The sequence below is a fragment of the Falco naumanni genome, chromosome 10 (assembly GCF_017639655.2).
Source record: "Falco naumanni isolate bFalNau1 chromosome 10, bFalNau1.pat, whole genome shotgun sequence".
NCBI lineage: Eukaryota > Metazoa > Chordata > Aves > Falconiformes > Falconidae > Falco > Falco naumanni.
In genome coordinates this window covers 23,472,054-23,487,421 of record NC_054063.1, presented here as the reverse complement: position 1 = coordinate 23,487,421, position 15,368 = coordinate 23,472,054, and the positions used below count along the sequence as shown (strand labels likewise).

The 15,368-nt window shown below is 45.8% G+C and overlaps 1 protein-coding gene across 3 annotated transcripts in view; it reads right to left on the bottom strand.

Annotated features, from left to right (window-relative positions):
• Window positions 1-1,293: 1,293 nt before the first annotated feature.
• The window catches only part of KCNQ2 (potassium voltage-gated channel subfamily Q member 2), a 77,507-nt gene continuing 63,432 nt past the window's right edge, over window positions 1,294-15,368 (bottom strand). For all 3 annotated transcript variants that reach the window (XM_040609276.1, XM_040609278.1, XM_040609277.1), the window contains 2 exons: window positions 12,968-13,091; window positions 1,294-12,242 (listed from right to left, as the gene is read on the bottom strand). In XM_040609276.1, the coding sequence (XP_040465210.1) occupies window positions 11,523-12,242; window positions 12,968-13,091 (844 nt within the window). In that variant the 3' untranslated portion in view covers window positions 1,294-11,522. The remainder of the gene's footprint in view (window positions 12,243-12,967; window positions 13,092-15,368) is intronic.

Sequence of the window (15,368 nt, the reverse complement as noted above, 5' to 3'; positions counted from 1 at the left end):
TTCTTCTAAGGCTCCAGCATTTACTCCTGCTCCACAAAAAGGCACAATTACCGCTGCTGGGAAAAGGCACCTCCTGGTGAGTCCTCTGGGCCAGACCCTCAGGGCACTGGGGGCCACCTGCCATGGCAAGCGATGCCTCCTCCCGCCTGGTGTCCCTCCCGGGTTTGGTGAGGGTGGGAGCCAGGGCTGCAGGGCTGCTGGGCAGCTCGGCTCTGCCCTGGCCCGGCAGGTACCACGTCTGGCTCCACCAGCATCCCTGCCTGGGTGGTGGGGGCAGCTGCAGGGCAGCGTCTGGATGCAGCTCACGCCAGCGCACCAGCCTGTTCGGATGACAGTGGGATGTGATTTAGCAAGCGGAGAATTTTCCTGCTTATCTGCTTATCTCACTGGTGTGAAACATAATGAGATAAAATATAACGATGTTATTTAAGTACACTTTAATGTGCTGTATCCATTGGGAAATGCTCACACCTGGCTTTCTCTAACAGCTTTGGGGAGGGCAGGAGCTGCTGAAGGCTTCAAGCCAAGTCATCTGGTACAACCAGGGGGCTGGCTGCTGTGCCTGAAGCAAACTGTTTATTCTGCCAAGCCTCTTTCACTGCCTTGTCCAAATGACTGGCAGGCTTTTAAAAATCCAAGCACTGGTTCATCTAGATTCTTGTACTTCATCTTTCTGGGAAAAAAATATCAGTGCACAAGGAGGGATTTGATTTTTTCCTTTTCTCTTACAAAAAGGAACTGCTGTTTCATCAGCCAACCTTGCGATGTAAAATACCATCAGTCCATCCACTTCACTCCCAGAGAGCTCTCCAGAATCCAGCATGCGCTTTCTTAATTTAGGACTGATGCCTGGTAAGCAAGATAACTTGTGGGACCAATAAAGGTCCCTTTCCAGTGCCAGTCCTTGGCTCTGAGCCCACTTCGATGAACACTAGCCTCAATTTTTAGCATGGTGATAAGGAGCTGGCATGGGGGGTGAGGGGTTTCGGTAACCATCCTTAATCTGTCAGGATGCGGCTGCATGTCTAACCTTAAGAAAATCAATATTGTTCAAGGACCCTGAAGGGACAGTGTCCTTGTAACTGAGGGCACTTGAGATTTCTGAGCTTGATTTCATACATCAGAAAGAAAAATGTTGTCTAACCTTAGAAATAAGAAAAGGAGGTGTGAAAGTTTTAATTCCAGGAAGGGTCAGGCCCTCAGTCACGATTTCGCTTCTCGCCATCAGCCATTAAATGTCTCCCCAAAGCACCAAGAAATCACCAGAAATAAACAAACAAAGTGAACAGAAGTGCAAAGAAAAATAAATGTGTATTTCATCTCATGAAGGTTAAATCTCTGGTATTTTTACTGAATGCAAATTTTCCATTCTGATGCTTTGAGGCTTAAATTAATGATCGTGATTATTTAATTTTCCTCCATTTCCCTTCCGATTGCAACTGTCGCTGTTGTTTTTAATATCACACGTACACAGATCTGCAGCTGCCACAGTCATTCATGTGAAGGTACACGCTGGATCACGCTCAACGCTTCAGTGTAAAAGTCTGGGCTACGTTGCTCTTCTGCAGTGCTAATGTAAAACCATGTGTGACTGTGTCATTCGGCTTTTAGCTATTCCCTTCGAAAACTACAGGTCATTCCCTTGACGTCTGTCCCTATCAAATGTACATTGCACAAAGTCATGATTGAAATGTATAGAGGAAATTACACATTCACCAAAAAATAAAATCAAATAATAATAATAATTAAAAAAAAAAATCCAATTGCTATTTTACAAGAGAAAGTGTGTACCATTCAATACATACAAAATGTTTTAAAATTGTACATAAGTACCAAAGGCATTATGAGAGATTCTTTGGAGATGAAACGAAAGTGCAAAAAAGCCAAGGCAACAGAGCAAATGAAAGGAAGCAAAGCAGCAGCTGCCTTTGCTTTCTAGAGGACAACCAAACCCTCATGCTCACCTGAGCCCCAGATTTTACGAGCGGGATGCCAGGGCGAGCAGCCCCTACACTCGCCCCAAGTGCCAACAGCCTGTCCCGGTGTGAGTGTCACCTCTCACTCACCGCCAGGACAAACGCATGACCCATTGGTAGCCTAGTCAAGGCCAAATGAGCCAGATGCTGTTATAAACCACAACAGCTTCAAGGGATCTCAGGGGAACGGCAACATACTCCAGCAATGGATGTACCTTTTGCTTAGAAACATAGTTGGGACTGAAGTGGCTCTTACAGCTGATAACTTTGGACCTAGAGATGAATTTTGGGCCAATGCAAAAATCTGATTACTACTTTTTCAATGGCATCCAGCAGTATTTAGCTGGAAAAGTTAGTTCTTCATGCCTTTGTTTATTTAGATTAAACACTGAAGGATAAGTTCTATCCCATATACATCTTCTAGCTGTAAAAATATGGGCGAAATTAAATCCTAGAGGATGATTCATTTGATGACATTGGTGACATCTCTGTATAGGGGCAATTGGAGTCTGCGGGCTGACCTGCTTGGATAAAATGAGGTTTATTGATTACAACTTTGTCCTTTCTTTCATAACTCTAAGATCAAAAATGGGCTTTTGATGACTCTTTTTACTAAATGTCTCTTAACTGGGGCTTTTTTAAATACGTAGGCAAAGGCAAGAGCAGGACCCGCAGTACTGCCCAGGCAGTAGCCTATACTGGGGCGATGCCGGGTTTGGGGGAGCCCAGCGCCAGCGCCGCTGCCGTCGGAGTCCCCAAGCACAGCAGGCAAAGCCTTTGCCCTTGGCTCTCCGATGGTGGAGGACAACTCTGTGGCCACACAGCCTAGGAATGGGCTTTGTGGTTTGTACTTGGAATTGGCACTGGCTGCTATATTCTTTTGTTTGTTTCTTCAAAACTATCATTTAAAGCAACTGCATCACCCTGCTGCATGGGCTGTGCTGCCTTCAGAAGTGGGATTTCTCCTCGGGCTGGCAGTTACAAACCAGATCCCTCTGCAAATCTGCCTTTTGGATAGAAATAACACATTGTTGAAATAGTCCTTTTTTGTTTGTTTTGACCACTCTCCCACCTCCAAAAAAAGGAACTTTTCCCTCCTGTGCATCTCAGATGCAGCTTTATCTGTTTTAAAGCATGTGTGTGCATGTGTTTGTATACCCCTGCATGTATAGCAATACGTATATGCGTGTATGCAAACAACACGCACACACTTTTGCAGCCAAAGTTGTGTTGTCCTTTTATCTTGCAGGTTATGACAAAGATAAATGGTGAACTTCATTCAACCTGTACAGAATTTACAGTTCAGATGAATAGCAGTGAAGAATATATAGAAATACAGTAATTATTAAGTATTTTGGGGCTGAGTGTGATAGTTTTGTTCAGGTATTTTTAAAGTAACATCGCAGAGGCGATCTCACTTATTTTAGCTTCCTGATCAAATCTGTTTAAAGAAGCATTCGAATGCAGTATATTTCTTAACGAAGCAGGATCTTCATTTTTCCCTTTTCCCAGTTATGTTGAGTCACATCACAAACTAGGCAGGTAACGCTTTGTTTGGTATCTGTTCAACACATACGCTTATTACATGGAGTGATACCTATCAGCATTTGGCATGTAATGTGCAATCTGTGTGCAGAATACGTGGATAGTGTGCCAAAGTGGCACTAAGCAAGATAAATTTCATAAATACAATGTCTATACTGGAGAAACAGGAATATAGTTTAGTGTGTGGAGCATTGCTGTATAAGAACAGTGGCACCCACCTATACGAATTACTGATAAAAGAATAAACCATTTATAAGAATAATTTATTGAATCTCCTAAAGCATTTGATATACCACGCAGGAACTGCAACTATGTTTAAAATCGGCTTGATTTAAAATAACAAAATCTGTGTTGTTTATCAGCTATATTTTGTTCTGCCTCAGTGTTCCTGAAAGTCTCAGGTTCTCTACCCTGTGTGTGAATTTTTTGAGATTAAGTGAAGAAACTTTAAATTTCAGTGTTTGGGTTTGGGTGGTGGGGAATAGTAGCCAACACAGAAGGGTCCTTATTCTGCCTGCTGGCAGGAGCATGGGATATCTTCAGCTCCAGGGAAGATGGTGGACCAGTGTGAATAACCAGGCAGGGCAGAAAATACCTGGCACCAGCTTTGATGACTTCCCCTCTGGTCATCAGCAAGGCTGAACATGGTATCTACAGAGATGCTCAAGGACTGAGCCCTCTATATCCAAAGCTGCAACAAATCCCTTTCATGAGCATCACTGCATACATGAAACACTGGGTCATGGCCACTGTGTTGGTCAGGTTTTAGTGATTACTGTGAAATGCTGCTTCTACTTTTAACGGGAGGTGCCCATGGCATGCTAAAATAAGGAGGCATTTTCTTGTCTTGGCTTGCAAGGCTTGTGCTGACCTTCTCTTGTGTGGAGTGGGAAGGAGAGAGCATCTCCCCAGGTCCACAGTCATCAGTATCAAATGGAGCTGAAATTCCAGGGGAGGCTTCACTTGCAGCAGGACATTCAGCCTTGGGTTCGGGCCAGAACCATCCAAACTGGAGATTTTGGGATGGCTTCTACCTGAAACCATTAATCCTGCCCTAAAATTATAGGCGTAGCTGCAGGTGAAATCAAGCCTGAGCTTGGCACTGAGTTTTGGAAAGCTCTGCCGTTAGCTCGAGTTCCTCAGAACTAGGCAAACAGATGCTGCTTGAACAATTCATCTGCAGCAATATTTACAGGAATTAGGAGAGGGCAAGATGCTTCCAGGTTCAGTGCCAGCTTTGGGAATAGCACAGCTTGGACCCGCTGCTTTCTGCTTCTCCCCATGATGGAGCCTGGCATGCAAAGCCACGTGCGTGGACTGCTGAAGAGGACTGGGGTCTTGAAAGCAGCTCTTGCTTCAGGGAGAAAAAGCATCAACATTGTTAGTCTGTAAGTTCTTCTCCAAGTTGTTCAGCTTGACAAGAAAACTTGAACCGAACCCTCAAGGCATTGATTTCACCACGATCAGCTAAAGCCAAGGGGACAAACCCTTACAGGGTGCTGTACAGAGGGGCAAAGAGACGCCATCCCTGCGCTGAAAGGCTCCAGCAGAACAAACCAGGGATGTGTTGAGGCCACGGCGGCTCAATGAGGAAGCAAATAAATTGCCAAGAAAAAGCAAAACTGTCATGCTAACAAAACACAAAGGCTCTCTGGTGCTAGTGATGCCAGGCCAAAAGCAAGTCTCAGAGCAGAGTTCTGGCATTACATCTTCACTTGCATATAGTCTGGATGAGGAAGGTGAGGGTACAGGACCAGTGTCAAACCAGATTATGGCAGCAGTGCGAGGAGATACAAGAGACTGCAAACACCAGCAAGATGGGCAAACCCTGAAGGCCTCGTGACAGTCTGGTGTTACAGTGGGGAGAATGGTGGCAAATCATTTGTGGAGATATGAAGGTCACTCAGTGCCTCTCTGTAAGGAGAGCAAGAGATGCTTCCACAAGGAATGGATACGGCATAGCTGCAGGGTCCCCAAGAATCCCAAGGGCTGTAGACAAGGGTGGATGAAGTTTTCAAAGAAGGATTTCCAAAGTTTGGGAGTCACATTCCCCCCTGCCCCTCAAGCTGGGTTGCAGGCACAAAGGCACATGCACACCAGAACTGGATGCAGGCGAGAGAACCCAACGGGAATTAAAACAGACATATGGCAAGTCTGGGTTCCAATGGCATCTCCTAACTAAAGACCAGGCCTCCATCCCTGGTACTGCCTGCCTTGCTCTGCCTGCTCCTCCAAACCCTCCAAAAGGGGTACCTGGGATGCTCTTCCTCAGAGGCATCTCGAAGGAAAGGAGGTTGTCACACACAGCCAACACAATTCGTATTTTTTTCCTCCCCATGTACACGTTTCAAGAAACCACAGATACAAATGTGGTTTTTTCACCCCTTAGTTACAAGCAGTAGAAGTGGAGTTTGTGCATGCTGTATCCGAGGGATGGGCAACGATCAGTTGCAGCATGAAAGACACTTGGTATATCAGTGTTACCTACAGAAGCACCGCAGCACCCTATGTGATGGGTCACTGGGAGGGCAGCCTCTCCCCAGAATGATGCTTTTGGCAATGTTAAATCGTCAGGTACTACAGCAATCTGGGAGTGCAGATACAGCTGGAGCATATTGCTGTCTACTCATCTCAGGCTGCATGCAGTAGCAGGCAAAATTGAGAGTACAGTCAGTGAGATAGTCTGGAAAGCACATTCATAAGTTAAAAAGGACCCGGCTGCTCCTCCTGCAGCAGCCGCTCCTTGCTGCTACCTTAATTATAAGCGTGATTAATACTGTATCAAAACATGTGTAATCCCTCTCCCTCTAGACACTAATATAAGGCAAGCAGTACTGTGTCACTGGGGCATCAAACACTAAGATATACTAAAGAAGATTCCTATGCATTATTATTATCCTTATTATTAGAAAAAAAAAACCCACCCTATTGTTATTGTTAAAAAAACAACGAACCCACACCCATGCTCTAAGCAGATTTTGCTCTGTGACGCAGAAAAAGTTGGGGTGTTTGTGTGCTGAGAGCAAGAGTTTGCTTTTACACCGCTGAACAGCAGTGACCCAGGCGGGGCTCGGAGGGGGCTGCTGACCCCTGTGCCACAGCCCTCCGCACCACAGTCTCAATGTTACTTGCAGGTGAAGGAGCTTTTGTATCTGATTTCCTTGTTTCTGGTTTACAAAAAGGAAGCTGATGAAAACAAAAGATGCTGACCCATGATGGAGAGCGGGTGAGAGAGGATGCGGGCATGTGGGCATGGGTCAGAGGACCACAGGCATGCTGAGATGAAAGGGATGGAGGCTCAGGGCTTGCTCAGCCAGAGGTGGATGGAGATGCTCACATGAGCGTGGATGGAGAAACAGAAATCCTTAGCCTGCTCCTGGGCTTTTAAACATTCCTGATAAATTACTCACTGCAAAGGGTCTTTATATGGGACAACTCCTGGGCAAATTCCTTACGAATTTCAGTTTCTCTTTTAATACTTACATTTTGAGTTTTGCAATAATGTTGCTGTGACCACGGTGGTCTGAGGATAGAAGGGAAATGAGGTTTGCAGTAGCTCCCTCTTGAGAAAAATATGAGTAAATGTATTTTTCTTTTCTTTTAGGAAAGGGGAACATTTGTATCTGAGGTGATGCTCTGGCTTCCCAGGTAGATTATACAAACTTGTTCTAAAAATCCACATAATTTAAAATCTTAAAAATCAATTAAAAATGTAAAAAATATACCTATTTATCTCTAAATAGCAATGACCCTGCAGACTTTATTTGGATCTATTAAGCAGCATTTGAAACAAAATAAATTTTTAGAAAATCTGGTCTATCACAGTCTGTCTGAAGAAATATAATGGCTTTCTGAGCTGGACAACAGGTTTGTTTTCAGCGAGTTCCTTAACATTTTTGTTTTAAAAATTATTACTAAGAAAATGAGTCAACAAGGAAATTCACATACAAAATCTGCACTTGAGTAACATTAAAGTCCCTTCCCAAATATTGGGAAATTCGACTCATGGCTAGTGCTCTGTTCCTGTGTCTTGGGGTCACATTATGAAAGGCCACCTGCACAGAGGTTGCAACACCTCCTCCGGCCATGTCTCCTGCTCCGAGACATGAACCTCTCAGGCAATTGCACAGGCAATTGGCATGCTTGAACATGAAGCACCCAAAAACTGACTGTGGCTTCAGGTCCCAGCCTCAGGGACTGCTCTGTCCTGCAGGTAGGGCCTTTTGCAGTATTTCTCTCCTGATCTAGACCCAGATTCTTGGGGGGGAGGGGAAAGGTAAATTCCAAAAGATTCTTGGAGACCAGATCCCAGGCTCTGCAAGGCCACGGCTTCATATCCAGCACAGATGTGCCTCGAAACCAGGCTCTGTGCACACAACCACGCGTGGGCACGGGCATCTCCAGAGCGGTTTGGGATGGCCTGCTGGAAATTTGGCTTTCACCTCTTCTTCAGCTCTTCTTGGTCTCATCTGTCCACACTTGGCATTTTCTAAAACTTGTTTCTGTCCTCCAAAAAACATAGGACCAGACTTGGGAGGAACAGGGGAGGAAGGACCAGCCCAAGAGAGGCTCAGCAGAGGGACAAAGTTTGCCTGTTCCCCCTTCTAAAGGTCTTTATCGTTGGGACTGCCTTATCAGCAAATCAAACTCAATTTATTTTCTTTTTATCTAGTGGTTTAGACGTCTTGTGGGAGATTACCACCAGGAGTGTGTGATAAAGGCATGGGGGAACTGTGTGTTTGAAAGTGAAGACCTTGCAGGGAGTATTGGACTATGATTTAGGACAGGAATGAAATTATTTATGTCAACAAGCAACAAGAAGGCTCCGTTATCATTTACACAGGCATAAATCATTTTTATGGAAATAAGAAGCATTACTCCGAGTTAATTCTGGTGCAAGTTACCCACAAAATTCAGGTCTTCTTGAATAGATGAATGAGACGTGATGATTTATAGCATGGTGGTGGATGGAGGCATGTGTCAGAATTTCTTTCAAATGATGCCACAGATAAAGGTGGAATATTTCTTACACCTTCCCAAGAAAATTCTACGAGAAATTTGCAGCAGCAAGACACAATCTGTGCTGGATGTACATAAACCCAGTTTTCTGTAATCAATGACTGTGGGACAAGCCCAAAACCTTTTAAAGCTACAAGTCAGCTTTACAAGCTGATACAGTAACTTGAAGAGGGAAACCACAATCCTTCTCGTGTAGTCCCTAAAGGAGGTGGAAGACCACTAGCTTTCCCCTGCAGACATCCCAGTGGACACAGTGGAGCTGCACCACCTCGGGACACACTGGCACTATCTCCTTTCAAGGGTGTAACATCAGCTGGGCAGGAGAAAGGGACTTTGCATGAAGAACTAGGAAATGGATGTTCAAAATAGAGCCAATAGAGTTTCAAAATTAGGAAATGATGGAAATTACATGCTGCAAAAATTGTGCCATGAAGTTCTGTTGACTTTGCCTACTGTCTTAAAGACGAGTCATGCACCTGTGCTGCAATAGGACCATATGACATCATCCTCATCCTCATCTGGATTTCCTGACTTTATTTCTGTGCCAAATTTCCAGCAGGCCTCGAAAAATAATTGCAAACAAATAGGGTAATAAATCTTTGTTATCTCTGACTTGGACAAAACTTGCAATGAGCAGCTGGCTGGAACAATGTTGACTTTTGCCTCACCCAATGTAATTTCCATTCCTGTGGTCACGAGAAAACACTTGCCACCAAGCCTGAGCTGGGAGCTGCTGACATTTCTTGCCCTACCAGAAAACTTCTCATTCTGCAGCACGCCTGGGCAAAATTGCACCATCTGCAGCCATTTTGCACTCAAGGTGTAAAGGCATTGCTAGGTTCACTTTGCACAAAGAAATGTGGAGCCAAAAGGCATTCGTTTGTGAGCACAAACAGAGAGGGAAACATTGTAGGAGGTAACAAAAAAATGGATCAAATGGGAAAGAAAGGAACTAGCATGGCTGGAAGCCTAAGTTCCCTGTAAGAAAAATGTTTTCTCTTCCTGAATGTTGAAAAATGGCAGGAAAAAAATTGCAGAGCCTTTCTCCACTCCCAATCCCATGAGAAGATGAGCATGTTGGTCCTGAGCACTAGCAAAAGGATGGTTTTATTGCCTGTCTGCAAGCTGTCAGACTGCACCCACATCTTCCCTAAGGCCAGCATAGTCCTGGGCCTCCACTGCTTGCTGCCTCTGGTCAGGCAAACAGGAGGAGAGAAAAAGGCTGTGATTCTCCCTTCACCCCAAGCAAGCCAATGTCCAGCCTCTCAAAGGCCACACAGAAATGAAGTTGTCACCTAAATATCCTTAGCAGGCTCTTGATATGACACAGGGAAAATGTGGAGAGATGGGGTTTGCAATCACAGGCGCAGCCCCAGCAGAAAACACACACGGGATTTGGGCTGTAGATGGGTGGGAGGGTTCAGAGGCACAATGCCGGCCATGGTGTCCCAGCCCGGGAGATGGATCCCAAACACAACCTTTCCTGGTCCACCCCCTTGCAAAAAAAAAATCCACCAACCTATCCAAGGATCACTTTGTGACTTTGTTTTGGTCCCAAAAGAAACTTTGAGCATGACTTTTCCCCTCGCCTTCCCCCCACTGAATGCACTGTGAGGTTCCCAGTAATGACACAATGATCTTTCCAAGAGAAAGTACTTTAACAACAAAATGGGGCAGACTGGGATTGGCACAACTTGCGGGCAAGCACAGCTAAGAGGCGTCTGAAAGACCATGAAGAAATGAAGAAGCACCTCTTAACTCAGCTTGAGGGATCCAAACAAAACCACAGGATGTCCCGAGAACATGGGTGTGAGATTCTTGGCAGGGCAGAAGAAGAAAGGGAAGATTTTTCACGGGGCATGGTGTGTGCGAAAGTGTTCAGGCACAATGCAAACTGTAAGAAAATTGCCCACTCTGACCAACAGAGCTTGAAAAGGACGGAGCTCAGCACTTAACTCACAGCTGCACAGGGACCACAGCATCTTGCATATCCACCCTCTCCCTTTGCCTGGTGGCTGTGCCTCCACAACAGCACTGCTGGCCACAGGAACGGCTTCACACCGTGGCAGCCCTCCAGAGGGGTTGCCTTTGGTTTGCCTTTGCTTCCAAAGCACCTCCAGGTCCATTGTCAATGGGAGGAGAGATACTTAAATATAATACATGGTTTAAAAAATAAAATTCCAGCCCCATAGCCTCTTGTCCTCCTTCTCTGTCTCATTTATGTGCCCTCTGGGTTGTCTATCTTCTTGCACTCAAGCTCCTGTTTCTGAGTTTCCCAGTTTCCCAAGATGGGCTGATTTCCAAACCATTCTGGTTCAAAGCAGTATCCTAACCTGTCCCACACTGAGGCCATGCCTTCTTGTCATGCAAATATTCCAACCACCATCCCTTCCCTCCAGGGGCCTAGGCAACGTTTCCATGTATTATATTGGAATTATGCCACCTTCCTGACAGTTAATGAGGAACAGCCTCCCTCCCATAATTACACGTGACCTGAAATCTAAGCCAGAGACAGACACGTGTTCATTCTGCGACTCCAAAATACCTAAAGGTGTAATCACCAGTGCCAGGACGTGGCGAATCCTGCTTAACACTTGTCAGCCACCAGTTACTGTGATCTCCAAGAGCCCTGGCTGGGTGATTTACTCCTACCTTGCACTTCTGAAGATTCCCAAGAAATGCAAATTGCCTACCCTGCACCACGAAATAATTTCACCTAATGATCTTAGAAAGAGAGTATGAAAGAAACCTGGACTTCATGGCTCCAGTTCGCTCAGCACTGTGACCTCTTCCACAAATGCAGGTTCGGACCTGCTTGTTCCCCACCCCCCAGAGTAAGCTGCAAGAAAGTATCTGCCAGCTAAGGATGTCCCAGAAGGAGGAAAACCTTAGCTGTCAATCTCCGTGAGAAGTTCGATGCATGGACAGCTGGAGCAGGCAGCTGCCAGCGCTCGGACGTGGCTTGGTGGCTGCAAGAAGGCATCACTGCCTGGGGGCTGACCAGCCCATGTCACTGAAGGGTCCCTCGCCCGTGGCCGACCTGGGAGGAGGACCGCAGGGCGTGCAGAGGTCAGAATCGGTGTCTGATTCCCCTTCTGCAATGTAGGGTCTGATTTTGGCCACGGCTGCATAGCAACCGTTGTTAAGGATGTCCAAATTCTCTTTGGACTGGGAGATGCTAAAGCCACTGAAAGAGCGCTCCAGTTCCTCATGGTCTACCGAGGGGATGGAGATGGACGTGTCGCTGTCTCTCATGGCACTCTCGTGGTGTTTGGTTGTAATGTCTTCGTTCCTCAGGTACTCTGCGCTCGCCCTGTGCCCGCTGCTGTACGCTGACAAGGAGCGCTCGTGGGAGGGCGGAGGTGGGATGCGGACCAGCGAGCCAGGGTCTCCAACGGGCGAGGAGCCATGGCTTTGCCGCTGGTAGACCTGCTGCTGGCACGACGTCGAGGGCGGGCATGTGTTGGTTGGGGCTGGCGGAGCAGAGAAGTTCTTCTGACCCATGGAGCTGGTGGACCTGATGATCTTGATGATGCAGCCGTTCTTGTCAATGTGCTCCCTGCTGTCTTCAGGACTGTGGTAGGGAGGTGCTGGGTCTGGTTCTTTGGACCCAAAATAAGCCTCTGTCTCTGTCGGTGGGATGCCCATCCGCTGCATGTAAATGTTCACCAGGAAGTCCAGCTTCTTCTCCATCGACTGAACCTGCAAAACACCACAGTTCCAGTGCTACATGTGGGTTGATGCACATTAACATCCCGAGTACAAGCAACTTCCAACCCATCTAGGCACGCGTGTGGGGCTGGGCACCATAGATGACCTCCGCCTACACCGACCTACACCAAACTGAAACTTCTAGTTAATATCTAATTGTCCTGTTCTGAAGCATTTAATTCTCCACCTTGTTACAGGGTTTTCCTTAAGCTCCTATAATCTTTTCAACAGGCAACAAATTCCAGGAAAGCCCGAGCACACTCGCATCCTTTCAGCTCCTTACTGCATCTGGCACTTGCCTGGGCTCAGATGGCCATGGGGATTTCTGAGCCTTATCCTCTAGGAACATTTTCATCTTCAGCAAGGCCAGCAGCTATAGCAGACAGGCTCATGGACTCGTTTGAAACATGCCTAGTGTGGTGGCAAAGAAACCAATGTGCCATTTTCAAAAATAACATCGACTTTTGGTCAGCTCACTAAAATTGAAAGACTACATATCACAGGCTCCTAAGTGCCTGTTTTGAAAGTAGTACTTAGGTTTCTAAGACATTTAGCACCCTTTTATAACATCCACCTTGTTTATTTTTCAAAATATTCTTAGCTTTTACTTTTTTTTCTAAATGGTAATGTCCCACTGGGGAAAAATAAGGCAAGAAAAAAACAACACAACTCATGCAACACCCTCTGCTAAGAACCCCCGTCCTGACCCAACATACCTGCTTTTCAACTTTCCCAAGCCTGCCCATCATGCTGGGGTCTTCAGGCAGCTCTCCCTCCGCTGGCCCTTTGGTCCGATCCTTGTCGGTCATAGAGGATCCTCTCCCAACGATCTGGTCAACTCTACCGGGATCAGAAAATCCCCCCGCCCCAGGAAAAGGACCTGGAGTCAGTTGGAGGCAGCAGGCAAGGAGGGCTCCACTTGTCGCGCCTCCGTGGGACAAAGCAACAGCCTCTTTCCCAACTAACACTCCAAATTACTCACAGACACGCAGTGGCACTGAAGTGTTAATTCAGATGCAAAATTCAGAGCAGTATTAGCAGAGTTTGAAATCATCCGTTTCTGTTTATACAGATAAAACCTGGCACATTATGCACAGTAAATTTACCCACTGCAAAGAATTTCATTAACTGGCTTTCTTCCAAATCAATTAGCTTCTTATTTGTACTGAGAAATTATTATTTTGCAGGAAGATCAAGTTTTCTGTCTAGCATATGTCAATGGGATTTTTTTCAGTCTTTGCAGCAGTTTCCTCTCCTCAATGCAAATGTAAGTGTGTAATTCTCCGGTCCATGAAAATGAGCCACTTGTCCTAAGATCCAGACAAGCAGGTGTACATATATAAACTAACTGTTTTAGTGGAATTACATCAAGGCTGAATTTGGTCATAACTCACCAAACATTACTAAATTGTCTTTATCAAAATGCTAATGCGATTCACACCTGTGTCATTAGATGTTTTCTCTTAGCAGGGCCCCAAGCGCATAATAGCAGAGGACACTCCTGCCAAATCAGCAGCTAAAGCTACTGGGCATGTTGTTTGCTACTAACTTCTTTACACACGTTACATTTGCAACTCCTCGTTCCCAGTATAGAAATACCTGGGTTGATGTATAGCTCTGTATGCCTAGGAAGGAGGGCAGAGCCAGTCTGGAAGCTGGAAGTCAATTTTATTTGAGGCATCAAATATAAATTTGCTAGAGAGTAAGCACCAGAGCTTCTTGATCCCTCAAACATCAGGGGAGCAACTCGGTTTTGGAACAGTTTCTTAATGGCAGCCCCGTTTATAACCTCATTCTACATCAGGCAAATTTTACTCTTGCATAATGCACCAAACATCAGGGTGGCGGGGGAAAAGAAGGGTTAATTAATCTGACTGAAACCAAGTTGAGGTATCTTGAGCGGAAAACTCAAAATGCTTCTTACGCAGTTCTGCTGTGTGGGCCATGGGTCCATGCACCAGGAGGAAGAAATGGAAGGAGCTGAACACAGACAGACAGGGGAAAATGAACAAACAAAAACCAAGGAAAAGAATGAGACGGGAGGCTATTTCCAACACAAGAGCTATCTGTTCTCTTTACGTTTGACAGGGACTTAGTACATATGTTGGCTGTTGACATTAAGGGACAGATATCAGTGGCTCCCTTAGCTTATATTAGAGCAACAGCAGTTTAAAGCACCACAAGATCTGGCTCAAAGAGATGAAGTGGATGAGCACATCACACCAAAGACACAAAATATAAGCCAGCAATTATTTTAGAGTTTATCTTTGATCCCAGAAGATACTTCATTTGGGCAGGGATGTGGCAGAATACCGTTCTGTTTAAAAAGTCACGTTTGAACCCTTGCTTAGCAATATAAGCGCAGGAGTACAAGGAGCACCAAGTGCTGCAATTACAAGTGTGAGGAATACGCATGCCTTATTTCTCTCTTGTAATGGGAGAAGGAAAGTACTGACATGTACAGGAACTCCCCACAAGGGATGTAATTACTGACAGGACATACAGCACAAGAAATCCTATGACAACGTTGTTATTACCATGTAAGCAAAGAGGTATTAAATTGGATACCTCGGGCTACCTTGGTTTGGAATCACAAGTCAAGGCGCAGTACAGCCACTGTACGAACTCCTCTCCTGTATGCACAAGCAAGTAGACTAGTAAAACAATGAACATGCGTTTAAAGAGGCCCGAAGTCTAAACGCTACTGAATACTGTGGAAGGCCAAGAACAACCCGGGTGCTCTGTCCTCAGGTCCCAGCTAGCACAGCACTAACACTGAGATGTGCCCGCTAACAGAAATGAGATGTCCTTCAACAGCTGCTGAGTAGAGCAGGGAGGCAGGACAGACTGTAACACAGAGAGGGAAACTGAATGTTGCCATGCTATGGTGTATTGTGATAGCACAGAGTCTGGTGCAACCCTATTTCTAATCTTGCAGGAGTTGAGGGAGGACTTCTGCTGTCTTCCTTGTCCTTAAGAGAAGAGCCATCCAGTAAGTGAACCTCACATAACCCATGTGAAGCACAGAAGGCCAGCTGGCGCTTCACAGATGGAGTGATCACTAGCATCATATAGAAGAGAAATGACTTCTTCCATCATCTTCAGGCTGGAAACAAC